Here is a 14,538-nt window from a genome sequence, read left to right on the forward strand (position 1 = left end):
TGTATCTAAAACTCTGTAGCCAGTGAGTGAAGTCAAGCCAAACTACATTTTGAAATTTGGCAGGTCAGTGAAAAAAATGACTTGAGTGATTCACATTGTGGCATGAGCCAGAAAACATGTAACTGTCATACTCCAACATGTAGTTTGTTGCTTCCTTCATTTTACAGTAAATACTGTACTAGTAATGCAGTGACTATAAGAGAGGGCAGAAATATTAAACAACAATGATACTAAAGATTCTGATCTATTATATTTACATTCTCTCATTCTAAACCAGAAAACTTTACTTATTTTAGAAAGGGCAAACTATAGCTACATAAATATACTGAAAAACACTGTATAACTTATAAAACATGCAAATAAACCTTGAACTTGTATAGGTTATTGGTAATGGAGAAGTAGGCTAATACGTTCTGACTTACGGATTACCCAAAAATGTCTCCTTGATTCCTTCCTGTTTCCTGGGAGGTTGGATGACTGTCCACTGTTTTGCAGCAATAATACATGTTAACCTGTCCTTTAGATTTTGCTCTAATTGCAGAAAGAACCCTCATTTTATTAACTTTTATCTTAAATCACAATGGAAATAAGCCCATACTTTTGCTACACTGCAATTTTCTGTGTTGTGTGGATATTAGAAAGATTTGCCATTTTGAGTGATGATTATGAGCAAATTGCCAGTTTGACTGTTCAAAGGGAAATGGTTGAATTAACTGCAGCCCTTATCCTGGTTTTAAAGAGAGTTATTTAAAATGAATGTAAGGACTGAGAAGGCAACATTAACGGCTTATACACATTCTTAATGCCTTAAATGCCTAAATTCTACCATTCTTAACGTCTCCAATAGCTCCCCATACGTCAAACAAAAACACATCAGGGAAAGCAAAATCTCCCAAAACTGAGTCCAAAGCTTCTGCAAAGTCATCAGGGTTCTTCTTGTCTTTGCCCGCTTCCACGATGGTGGTGGCTGCACAAAAGAATACATGGGACAGATATGAATTACTGCAGAGTTAACCAGAGTGTTTTCTTTCTCAACAGCCAAAGCCAAAAGAAACTACACCAAAAAACACCAAACTATACCAAAAAAGACAAAACGAGACAAAAAGCACGTTTATTGTTATTAGAAGTGTCGTTCATGCTCTAAATATGGTGATACAAATTCTATAAGAACATATCTTCCCATGACAAGGGATACTGTTTATCATCACATGCACATATGTTTTATAAATAGATGCTAGTAGGTGTTAACTGCTTGCTTCTCAAGTGGTTTAAACCAGTCGATCTTTTCAGCATCCAAACGTCCTCCAAGAGATTGAGTCTGTGTTCACAGTTCAAGCGAAATATAAAGCATCTTGCACTGAACTGAAGGACCTAAGAGTCATTTTTGTTCACAGAGGTCACTTCAGATTAAGTTGAGAGTCATTGCATGTGTTTTGCATGAGAGTCAACCAACTAAAATGAAAAAATGCACAGTGCAACCTTGTTTATTTCAGTTTTCTTAAGAAAATAAATCAGATAAATTTAGCAGAGGCAGATGATGACAGATTGTTCCCTGGAGCTGGTCTGAGGTCAGGAATCTCAGCAATGATGTTTTTTACAGCCATTGCCACACTTTGATGGGATGGGACACAAAAACTTTTTGGCAAACACTGAAAACACTCAGCATGATCTCATCCCACAGTGTCTTCAGATATTGAGCTTTATATAGAATATCTGTGGGACAAATAAGTAAATAATTCTTAATTCTTAAAACTATATTATTACATGTAAAAGTTTTATGCTTGATCATGACAAGAAAACCTTAACTCAAGGTCTAATTAACTTAACCTTTTCTGAAACTTTCAACCATTCCCCTAGCAGGTGGAAAGTGCTCATTTGAGAATGAAATGACATGCCTGGCGTCTCCATGACAATTGAACAAACTTCATTCACAGAGAAGAGAAAAAGACTGTGAGATAGCAGATTAAGTTCCTGGGAAAATGAGTAAACTGACCATGAGTTTATATTTCTTTTGGTCAAAATGCTGTCGTTAATTTGCTTCCACCACTTATCACTACACTGATATGCTAGAGACTAATACCAAAGTCAGTTAAAGGTCAAAGTCAATTAAAGGTCAAAAATGTTGAAGGAAGTGAAACTTTAGCAGAAAGAATAAACATTCTCAGTCAGTGACTTGTAGTGAGTTTAAAAGAGAACTTTTTCTTTTTTCCCATCCAAGGGTAAGTGACCTGGTGTATCTCAGTATGTCATGGAGGCTGTGAGAGAATTTGCCCATCTATTACAGCCCACAGTAAACATCACTGCCTCCTGGCTTCATATACGAACATTCATTCAGCAATGACTTATTTGCCCGTACCTCCAAACGTGGACTCAGAGGTCATGGCTGTTTTAAGGACATATGTTTTATGTGGGTGGTCTTACCCAGCTCTAGATCTCTGATGCCCATGTAGCTCTCCAGCAGATCATCCACTTTCTTGGTGGCCTGTTCTTCAAACTCATTCTGCTGGCAGTGACAGGAAAACACATTAATGTTGTGTTAATGTGTTACTGTTTATCATCACATGCACATATGTTTTATAAATAGATGCTGGCAGATGTTAACTGCTTGCTTCTCAAGTGGTTTAAACCAGTCAATCTTTTCAGCATCCAAATGTCCTCCAAGAGATTGAGTCTGTGTTCACAGTTCAAGCGAAATATAAAGCATCTTGCACTGAAGGACCTAAGAGTCCTTTTTGTTTCCAAAGGTCACTTCAGATTAAGTTGAGAGTCATTGCATGTGTGTTGCATGAGAGTCAACCTGGAATGTTAAGTTCATTTAGTTATTTCTTCTCCCACATGGGAATCTTTTGACCCATCAAAATCCAAAAATCAAAAGTATTTTTAAGATCAAGACCTGATCAGCTGTAACAGAAGAAATTTTAAACAATCTGTCACAGTTCTGCATGTGCGTGTGTTTATGTGTCTAGATGTCACTGCCAACGTACTGTCAGGAAGTTAAGCAGTCTTTGTCCTACAGGACAAACCGTGTGAAACTCACCACTTCCTGAACTGTAGCAGCACCCTTGGAGCGAAGGCGGAGTGTCTCCCTCCCGTTTACCATTTTGCCTTCATTGGATTTTGGTGCTCTGGTTCTCATTCCAATCATGTCTGACCACACACATAAACAGAATAATAAACATCAGTCAAATTAAAGTGACCCAGGAAATTTCTGGTAGGGCCTTGCACTTTAAAGGTTTTGGAAGTTTGATTTTGATCAGTTATCAGAGGTCATCGTCATGTCTAACAAATACTGATACTCAGGAAGGAACTGCTGCTTTTATAGCTGTAGGTAATGTTAAGTGATTTAAAAACTGACGTGAAATACATAGAATCTTTATGTCATCAGGTACTAAATTGTGATTTACAGTAGCTGCTGTCTGGATTATTGCCACCTCACTGACAAAGCACACAAACTGTTTCTAAGTAACCATGGCTTAAATCTGACCGTACAACCACACCTGCATTTCAATTGTTGGTGACAATGACAACAAGGTTCGAGCCTTGAATTGTGAATGTGAATTACTTTCACTCCATGCTCTAACAAGCATTCTCTTCGGCTTATATTCCTGACATTTAGGGCCCTAATGAAGTCCCAGCTCTGTTACATTCAGGATTCTAATTAGTCTAATAAATCATTTTACACATGAAATCTAATTAAGATTTGACAGCCTGCCATCGTGTGTGTTTAATTAACAACCATGAAAATTGTGATTGGCAGGTTTAATCAGAAAAATGAGGCGATATGTTTCCTGCTCTGATCATCACTTATCCCTGACACTAAATTGCTGGTTGCGTTTAACTGTAGACAAAACTACTGCATTTACCATATATAGATAGATTACTTCCAAAAACAGGTATACAGTATGTGATTTCTGTTGAGCTTGATATTTCATTCTTGATCTTGAAGTTTATAAAGCAAAGATTTCAAGTTGACGGTGATGAGTTTGAACATCTGTGGTTCTTTTACAACTGAGCAAACTCAAAGTCTGCTGACAAGGACTGACTAATTCAGTTCAAAGCTCCACGACAAAAGGAGCAAGGAGATGATACTGACTGTTATCAGCTTCAAACATTTTATAGTCCATTAACCATCGGTGTCGCTTCTGATAAGTGAGGTCGGTGAGTGACAGCTGTCTGCTATATCTACTTCCTCCCTGTCTTCTACGCCAGATGCAATAAATAACCCATTTATTGCAGCCTGCTTTTGACAGGTAAAACTCAACTTTGAAAGTGGACAGACATACCTCATTGCAATAATAATAATAAAAAAAGTTACAGTCTCAAAGTGTAGGCGAATTAGTTCTATGTTTTTGTATTTCATATTAGGTCATGTCACCTAATATTAAGGTTAAATTATCTTTCCTGTTACTATAAACACATTAATAAATGCACCAAAAGTGAGGAGAAGAAACCAAGTTTCCTGTTCAGTGACTTTGTTTATCCACTCATATTCCTGGGAGATAAACTGCTGAAGCATAAATTAAAGTGTCTTTTCTGGTTCTCTGGCAACAGGAATTACAGCATTACATTTGGATAAAATATTTACATATTTTTGCCACTGACTGCTGTGTGACTGCAAAGAGAAATATGCCCTCTCGCTCTCTCTCTCCATTTGTGTTTCCATCATGCTGGACTGATGTTGTTCAAGTTATATTGTGCAGATTATCTTCCCATCTGCGCACAAAATCCCAGATGGTGTACATTGTTAAAATAACAATTACCATCTTGTCATGACCGATAAGCTGACACTTTCACTTTTGATTTTTAAAAATTCATAACCTGTAGTTTATGCACATCTGGGAGTAACAGACTCAATAAAAAAAAAAAGCAAAATAGCTGTGATAAGATTTTTTTGAGATAAAACCTTTTTTTCCCTCCTCTTGTCTTCCTCGAAAAGAAAGTCCACACAGATGACATGTTTGGCTCACTAGTGTACACTAAGTGTACACTAAGTGATTCTCTTCTCGTTTCCTTCTCCTCCCTTCCTTTTTCCTGTTGCGCTCCATCACCAGCAGATGCAAAACAACTTTAACGGGGCGTATCGCCACTATATATGTATAGTGTGTGGAAAAGCCATTTGGCTTTGTAGTATCAGCTCTATGTAACTACAAATTTCCCCATATCAGGCCTATCGGTTATCAGTCCAACAAAGACTGTCCATCAGTTAGTGTTTATTTGTTTGATGGCCTACACTGCACAGTTTTTGCTATATGGCACACTTGGGCACTCTTCAGTGTAGTCTGCCTCTTCACAAGTGGCCTCAATTTTGTTTAGTTTATGCTGGACTTACCGCTTCAGCTACTTCAGAGCTCACATAATTTTAGATTTTGTATTCACAGATAATTAATTGTGATAAAACATTTTAATTCTGATTATTGATCTCGGCGATTCTCATCTGCTCATTAATATTTCCTCCCCAGCGGCTCCAATCCCTGCCCATTTGATTATTTTTATTATTTCAAAACCAAAAAAAGTTTGTTTTATTGTGAAACATGTCTGTCTTGTCATTAATGGGTTTATGCTTTACCATCAGTTTTTAAAAGCCAGATATCGTCAATCTCTGCAGTTGTCAGTACTGGTGTTACAACAGAATCAGAATCAGAAATACTTTTTTGATACCAGGGGAAAATTGGGTCCTGGGACCTGTTCCATGAAGCGATTGTGCCAAATAAGCGAGGCTTATTTTGGTTTGTCTGAGTCATTTTCCAGTTGACTGTGTTTTTTTGTGGCAGCTGTATTATAGATTTTAGTGATGGGGTTTTACTAGAGGTACTGAGAATACGCCTGCAAAAGCTGTAAGGAACGCTGCTGTGTTTTTCACCACTGCTGTTTGGACGACAATGACATCCACCACCAGCGCCATCCCTGATATATGACAGGAGAGGGACCTGGGAGCCTGGTCTCTCCGCGTGAATGTTGTGGTATGTAGCTCAGTACACACAGCCTTGCTGGTTTTCATTCTATAACTCAGAATGACTTCGTACTGCAGAATGCTCAACTGCAAGGTACAGAATTTTAAAAAAGTGCACAGACCTCGTGTTAATTAATTCAGTAAGAGTTGTATGTGCATATCTATTCAAGGTATAGGAGAAAGAAGTGGCTTATTTCAGATACAGTGTATGTGCCTCCAGCTGTAAATACTATTGTGTTTGTTTTCAGCTAACACTTTTGGTCTGTTTAGGATACCAGTCTTCATCTGTTCTGCACATGGCAGCAATGCCCAGTCATCGCGAAATATTTTCCACTCACCAAAGGCCTTCTTGGGCCCCACCAGGCGGAGAGTGAAGGGTATGCCTCTGGGTTGCTCTTTTAGCATCTTAGCCACTTCATAGTGTCGACAACCCACAATGCTCTGGTCATTGATGGCCTCAATGTGGTCACCAACACATACTGTCTTCAGTCGGTCTATGGTGCTGCCTTCCTTTATCCTCTGGGAAAAAATACATGTAAGCAACAAGCTGAAATGACAGGGCATTCTTTCACAACAATAAACATTTGTTTCAGGAAAAAGAAAACCTGTACAGGACAGAAAGTGTTTTCTACTCATATCATGTAAAATGAGCAACATAGCAAAACTTTCTTGGGTTGAATATGTAACCCAAATCCTTGTTTAACAGAATCAGAGTGTAACTAATTCAACTAACCCCTTAAACTTTATGTTTCATGTAGATTTTTAAACACATAATGCCAGATTGACTTAATGGTTAGACTGACCAACTGAAGATTCTTGAGCTATTTAACTGAAGTCTGTTTTATTCTTCCATGCTGAAAGCCTAAGTTTTGCAAAACTGCAGCCACCAAGAAGTTGATTTACTGTCTTTTAATTTGTTTTGCTCTGCCACTTGTGTACCTTGATGAACGCATATCCAGCTCCATTGTCTGTGATAGTGAGCCCCAGTGCGTCTTCTGTCTTTGTTACCTCCACCTCCTTGGTCTCCCCTCTGACATGAGCAAAGATGAAGTCTTCTAGGCCGATCTGCCCCCCCAGTAGCTTCTGCATGTCCACTTTATGAGAGTTGAGTGTGCAGAACAGGATCTAAGTGGAGAAAAAGAATGTAACAATTTCTATTAATAGTTTTAACACCTATGCTGCAGTAAACATCATATAATTGGGCTACAGGTCTGTTTATGATATGCTGTCTTGACTGTGTTTACACTCATTGGGTTTTAGGTTTAGCTTTATTAATGTATTTGCAATTAGCCAGCTGATGTGCCCTTGAGCAAGGCACTTAACCCCCCAATATGCTCCCCGGGCGCTTGATGCTGCCCACTGCTCCTGTGTGTGTTTCACTGCATGTAATTTGCCGGGTGTTGCATGTGTGTGTTCAGCTAAGGATGGGATAAATGCAGTAATAAAATTCAGTATGTGTGTATGTAAAAATATATATACTGCCAATAAAAGTTCTTCTTCTTCTTCGTAAAGCTGTTTGGAAACATTTTATTAGATCACTTTAAAAAAAAAAAAAATACCACATTCTCTTTGAACTGGGCTATTGAAGTATAAGCATTAAAACACACTTCTTTGTCTCCAACAAGTTTATGTAAATAGTAGCTGAGAATCTGAATAAAAGTGAATAAAGGTTTGCAAGGGAAGTTAGCAATATTTCAACATAATGTGCAAGTTAAAGATCTCACAGAGGTAAAACATTTCCCAATAGTTACCCATAAGTTTGCTTTTTGTCTGCGTAGTTGTTAAGATGTGTATTTATTACTTTTTTACAAAATTCGTGAAGTGTGATTTGGAAAACAACCTTAATTTCAGTCTGTTTACAATACATGTGATTATAGTTTCTGTGGTTATCCTGAAACGTTCCCTGGTGTCCCATTTTCTTTCCTTTGCTGCGTGATATATAGATTAAACAGCAGAGGGCAGTAGAGTCAAAAGATTTGATTTTGCAGTTGTGGCCATTTTGTTATGAGCCATGAATATGATAACTAATTAAGAGCCTTTCTATGTTTAGACATGATTATTTAAGTCTGAAAATGTCAACCACAGCACACACACTATGTGATTAGAATTTTTTCTGTCAAATTTGACCAAATCTCAGAATAATATCATCTTTAAAAACAGTATTTGCACATCTGATATCGCCTAATTGAATATAAGACTCTCTAATAACATCGGCTAAAGAAAATCTATTTTTATAGTTTATTTATAGTTTCAAACAAAATAGCTTTTCTTTTAGCAAAATCCTGAAGTGGAAATTCAAGATAACCTGAGTGAACTATTATCTCACTTTCAGTACTTGTACCTGTTAGTTATTGCTTCTAGTAACTCTTGACAAGTGGACCATTCTGATCACAGTCCAAGGTCTTCTTTGGCTTCTAGCTGCACTGTAACTTCGTGCTGCTGCTGCTCAGTTGACAGGAGGTCAAGGAAACTGCTGCACCTCTCACTATCACCAACTAATTGCCTGACATTTCCCCAAGAAAGTCTTGTATCTAGACTGCATTTCAAGGCCTTATAGGTATACAAAATATTAAATCAACAGAGCCACTCAATTATTGGATAATTTCTTAACTAGACTGCAAAGTCCAAGGAGATCATCTGGCTGTTAATCTTTCTGGTCTTAGATGTCATTTGTGTCTAAAAAGCAAACACTTGAAACGCAAGGTTTGAAAGATTCATTTTTACTTAGTCATTTTATGTATTTTTCCAACCTTTTTTATTGTTTACTATTAATAGTAATCAATCCAAAAACTGCTTATTCTTTGATGATCACTGGAGATTATCCCAACACATTGGGCAGAGAACACCCTGGTCAGCAAAGCCAGCTACCACATGGCTAACATATGTAGGTAGACAACAACACTGACAGGAACTGAGAGTTTCTATTTCAGTTGGACAAGAGCATCTAAGAATTTCATGCAGGATATAAGCAAACTGGGTAAGATGGTCAACTGAGTCTTTACAGTGAAAATGATGCCGGAAATTAATCATTGATGTGATGTGATATCCTGTGTTAAGTAACATGACTTTTATCACGTAGGAATTGAATCTTGTGTAACATAAGGAAACAGAAACACATTTAACCTAAAAATGGCTGGTAGCTGGCTGATAAGACCATCAAGGTTAGCAGCAGTGAAATGTGAAATCGGCCCATATCACTTCCTGTCCAACCATTTGCATCTAACTGTAATGCACAGATAAGAAAAGCATTCATGGTGGCTTTCATATTGCTGCAGACAAGTGTTAGGTACTGTTCTGAGTTCGTTTCCATAATATACCAAAGAACACTGCAGAACAGCAGCATACATGCCCACCATCATCTTAATCTCATCAATTTAAAGGTCAATGATGTTAAGTTGTTTCATCTCATAATGGTGTTTATCTATTTGTGAAATAATAAGAATAATAATTGCCTGATTTTTTTATGTACTGTCTCTAAAACATAGACAGTTTAGTTACTTGTTACAGCTACGCTTGATACACCATATTAAGTATATAATTGGTCGGTTTAATAGTCATGTGGACTTCAAGTCAGGCTGGGAAAGCTGGTGTCCTATTAAGTTTTATGTTGTTTCTTCTTGGTTTCTGTATGAGCTGAAATTAGGCACTACTTGACTCTAGCATGTACAGGCACAGTAATTGGCTAGAAGTGTTAAATCACGTTGGACTTTTAAGGAGATTTGCAACAATATAAGTAAGTACCTAATATTTGGTCCTTTAACCTACTTAGTTGTTTGAATATCTTTCAAAGCAAAATTTTCATCACCTGTTTTTTTTTTTTTTTTTGGACTCTAAAATCACTTCCATTACTTCGACTTGTTGTGATATATGTGTGGTGTTTACAGATAACATTATTTGATTATTTGTTTCCATTATTGATCCTGGTGAAGGCTCAGACGAGTACAAAGTCTGACAGACAGCACTGAGGTCAAGTGATCTTCTACAGTGCATCATGGAAAACAGCCTAGAATAGAAACCTAACACCTTTTCACTGCTGGCCTTCCAGACTAGAAATGAAAGAAAGGAATAAGGGCATTTTATTTTATATGTAGAATTTCCCACAAAACTTGAAATGGTGCATAGCTGGTATTGTTTTGTACCTCTGAGGGGGAGATGTTGAACACTTCGGCAATCTTGGCGTACAGCTCCTTGACGTTGGTGAATCCATGTATGCGGCCTGTGGGACTTCCGTGAGCCAGCTGGGTGTGGAAGATGAGCCTCGGTCTTGGGAATTCTGGTGGCCCTGGTGGTGGCGGTGAAGGAGGAGGAAGTGGAGGTGCTGTGGGCTCCACACACCCCTGATTCTGACTCTGGGCCTTCTGCACCTCCATGGCCTCAGATCCTGTGGCCTTGGAGTCCTGTGGGCTCATAGCCTCCTGCATTGGGCCCCAGCTATGGTACTCTTCTGAGAGCCTTGGTGGTGCACTGTTCTCTCAAAGAGAAAAATTCTGTCCTTCCCCTCGCTTACCTGGCCAACCACCCGACCAGCCAACCACCCAGAGCTTTGGAGTGAAGACGATGAATGAATTAGTGATGAGAGCAGCCTGGTAATATTAGCTGGAAGAGGCCAGCCAGACCCTGCTGGGTAGAAACCCAACACCCTTTGAGTTTAGGATTGAATGTATTACACCTGGGCCTCTGACAGCTCACGCACAGAGAACACAAACACATCAGGTAGGGGTTTCTTTATACACACACACATGGTTAAGACTGTAATCTCTCCAATCGGTCTGGCTGCAAGACATGATGCACATCCACCTTAAGTGCGAAAACACCTGCATATCAGCGAAACGATTTCCAAAGTGGGCCGCTTGGAGGTGACCACAGACAGTATTCCAGTGTTACAGGTAACATGATATCATTGCGAGTGAGGTGCCCGCCTACCCCCTTCACAATGAATGAAATTGGTCGTTGCTAGGGTGAATCCTTGGTGAAGCACTGACCTTTTTGACCTGACAGATGAGCCACAGATACAGAAAACAACAATTAAAACTAGTCAACAGATGTTTAATTCATCTAGTTATCTGGTGCATTTTATCTTGGCAGGGTTTTTACATATCAGTTTCCAACTTGCCCAAAAGTGTGAACACATGACAAACAAACCCCTAAAATAATAATTTAACATACAATATATCTTGTTGATGAACCTCTATAACTAACGATATTGTATATCTTTTTCATATCTATTCTTGGAAAAAGATATTTTTTAAAAACCAAGAAATGTAAAAAGATGCAACTGAGTATCCAGAGATAAATTTGATACAGTTGGGCCCTAATTATTATGATTTTGTGAAATGAGTGAATACCTTTGACTGGGAACAAAATACCCAATATAAAAACAATGGAAACAGTGTTAAGGAACTGCATAATGTATGACATTTACTCGATATCTCATATCTGAAACAGAAGGACTGATACTTGGTAAGGGAATTTCCAGTCATGAGCAGACCTGGAGCTTGAGCGGATTTCATTTGCAAACTGGGAAATTAAACATAGATGTTTTGTCAACAGTCTGTTTTTATTTTGAACACCCAAAAGCTGAAAAGCCACATCGTGATAAACACTTGCCATTTTGTTGTGCCATGATGATCTGTAGCTTTTAATAATTGTATTTGTCACACTTTTTCCAATGTGATGCATCACTCATGTGCAAGTCAAGAAACCTTTTATGCCAGGACACAAAAATCTGTCTTCCTCTGTCTGGGTCTGGAAATTCCACATAAATTGCATTTTAAAATGCCAACTGGGAATATGTCACCAACATTGTGATCCCATTGTAATTCCCTCCAGACAAAGATCCTTTCCAGTACAAGTATGTGTGATGTGGAAAGTTTGAGAGGCTCAAATTGTTGACTTATTTGATTTCCTGAAGTTAAAACTTTTTCCTATTTGAATGATATTGCCATTGTATGCTGTCATAACATAATACTTGGCTGTTTTTACTAAATGTTTATTAAATCTCTTATCTCTCTAACCGAACAGTTTTTGGCCAAACTTAAACAAACAACGTTTATTATCATGTCAGTCTCATTTTAGAAAGGTGTTATGACCGGAAGGCTTTGCTTATCTCCCACAGACACAAAAAGGGAAGGCTTTGAAAGCCATTTTCAGACAAAAAAAAATTACATCTCTCTTTGTGCAAGTAGGGGTTCATCCTGCCATGTCCTTTTTATTCTGCTTCATAAGCATTTCTACACACCTGCACTGTAACGTGCATGGTTGCAGTTGTCTGTGCGTCACAGCCTCGTTTTTCCAGGCCAAGGTATTACCAGCCTCCCAAGGTCGATGTTTACTCCCGCAGCTGATAATGAGGATCTCTCTGGCAAAACATTCCTTTTGCAATAGATAATGGGCAGTTCTCTCAACATACGGAGAGACGTACATGATAACCTTTGTATCTGTATTTGTATTTTTTAAGCAAACAGATGTCTACCTGAGGCGACATCAGAGCTAACAGAGTGAATAAACAGGAGAGGATCTTTATTTAATGTTGTTCATTTTCAAAGTGGCTGTTGGCCACTTTGAATGGATCTCCACCCCTAACATCTTAACATAAAGGTCTTTGTTGTTGATAGGTTCATAAGGCAACAAAAGCTGAGCTCAAAGTTATTTCTTTAAGTGTGAAAGCTGTGTGCTGCATCTTCTGAAATATTTAAAATTTCATTTGTTTGCGCTCTTCCATCAATACATTTCAAAAGGTATAGACTTGCTAATTCAACGTAGGTTGAAGGTGAAGACTTTAGATAACAAAAAGACAAAGTCCATATCTTTCGGGATTAATGTACATGAAACTGAATCTTTATAATAATAGCTCAGCAACATTACATGCAACCATTACACAACAGTCTGCTAGGAAGTACAAGTGAAGGTAATAAGACCAGTAAATGAAAGCTAGAAAAAGTGTGTTTTTAAATTTGCCTTTCTTATGTGGATCTCACCTAACTGGCTTTAAACAGATGGCTCAATGATGCCAAAGTCATTTACAAATATTGACTAGATCAAGAGGGAGTAATTCAGACCTGACATGACTCAGGATGTTAATATTAGCTTAATGTTTGGTTTTCAAGGAGCATTCACTGTGACAAACAGAGTGCTTACTTTATTCTTCTTAATTTTTTGTTGTTGTTTTGCTTTGATTTGTTTTATATATTTAAAAATATAGTTTTCATTTGGCAGTGACGGCCTACCGTGGAAAATGTGAATTTTACATCAATTTCATGTCTCACTGACACTCCTTGCCTCTCTGCAAATAAACTTGGGATTAATCAAATTACTTCAAACTAAATGACTCAACATGAAGCTGGGAGCTTTATGAATGGTCCTTGCGTGTTTCCCCACGTTGCCCAATTATTAGTACAAATGTCACACGGATGACTCAACACAGAAAAGCCTGCTATGGCCTACGCTGCATCAGCACCCCCTCGTTACATCACATACTTCCTTATGAGACGTGATTTCCGCCTCTCTATCTCTGTTTCCTGGCAGAGAGGGTGGATGGGAAGACCAGACGCTGGCTGCTGAAGGCCAGATTGTGTGTTTGCTTTGTCATGTGCCTCCTCTGTTCCTGGTGGCGTGGCAGCGCCTGAGCTGGCTAGCGATTAAAGGAGGTTTTCACTGCTAAGATTCATACTCAGCTGCTACCTACTAATGGCTTTTTTTCCATCTTTTTTTTTTTATTTTATGTGTTCAAGGTCTCTACCAGTAGAGGGATAAAACACTCTGGAGAAAGCTGTGTTGTCATCAGAGGTAGATGTGTTTCAGTGGTAACTCACAGATTTAACTCACACATTTCTCATTCTCAAGTAATGTATGAATGATCAAGACTCATACATGCGTCAATCTAAAAATCTCTCTAAGACTGTCATTCCTAAAATATCACTATTAAAAAAGAATTCCCAGTCCATACATGGGAGGAACCAAGAGAAGTTCGTTTTTAGCATGATTAGCCATGCATTTTTTATTTATTTATCTATTTTATTTTAGTTGTTTTCACGTAAGGGAAAAAACTGTTTTCAGCCAGTAAAGATATACCTTTCTGCATTGGTAATACTATGGTCTATGCTATTACTCTGAGCTTTTCATACACAGCTACAGAAAACCCTCATTTAAAATATAATTGCTGTAGCAACTATCTCAAACCCAAGCTTGTAATATAAAACACTGTCCCAATAAATCATTCATTCATGGAGCATAGTCCATACACGTAAGGTAGTCACAAGACAACACATATAGTTTTACAGTGTGACTTGTAACATTTAAACTTTGGCCTTATGGCCTTGGTCTCATGACCATACGGTAAACTGTACCATTTGGTGCCACAGTTGTTGCCTTTTTCTCTGCTGGTAGTGGGAGGAAGGGTAGGGTGCAGCTTGGCCCTTCATTAGCCGCATTCACAATGCCGGGTGTTTCATGCTGTGACATTAAAATAAAAGCCACCAACTGTGAGCAGTTGACCAGTCCTCTGAGTCACTGGCCGGCCTCCATTTCTCTTCACAGGACAGGAACTAATACAGTACTATTTCTGCAACTGCTGTTATTGAAGGAATGTT

The 14,538-nt window shown here is 38.3% G+C and overlaps 1 protein-coding gene across 1 annotated transcript; it reads right to left on the bottom strand.

The window, feature by feature from the left end:
* Positions 1-189: 189 nt before the first annotated feature.
* gipc3 (GIPC PDZ domain containing family, member 3) lies at positions 190-10,469 on the bottom strand. The gene is made up of 6 exons (XM_046392200.1): positions 10,090-10,469; positions 6,890-7,075; positions 6,289-6,469; positions 3,038-3,147; positions 2,422-2,503; positions 190-967 (listed from the first exon to the last, which is right to left on the bottom strand). Exons 1-6 carry the CDS (start codon positions 10,369-10,371, stop codon positions 816-818), a joined length of 993 nt encoding a protein of 330 aa, XP_046248156.1. The 5' UTR covers positions 10,372-10,469; the 3' UTR covers positions 190-815.
* Positions 10,470-14,538: the final 4,069 nt, after the last annotated feature.

This window comes from Scatophagus argus, chromosome 6, assembly GCF_020382885.2.
Source record: "Scatophagus argus isolate fScaArg1 chromosome 6, fScaArg1.pri, whole genome shotgun sequence".
In the NCBI taxonomy this organism is placed as follows: Eukaryota; Metazoa; Chordata; class Actinopteri; family Scatophagidae; genus Scatophagus; species Scatophagus argus.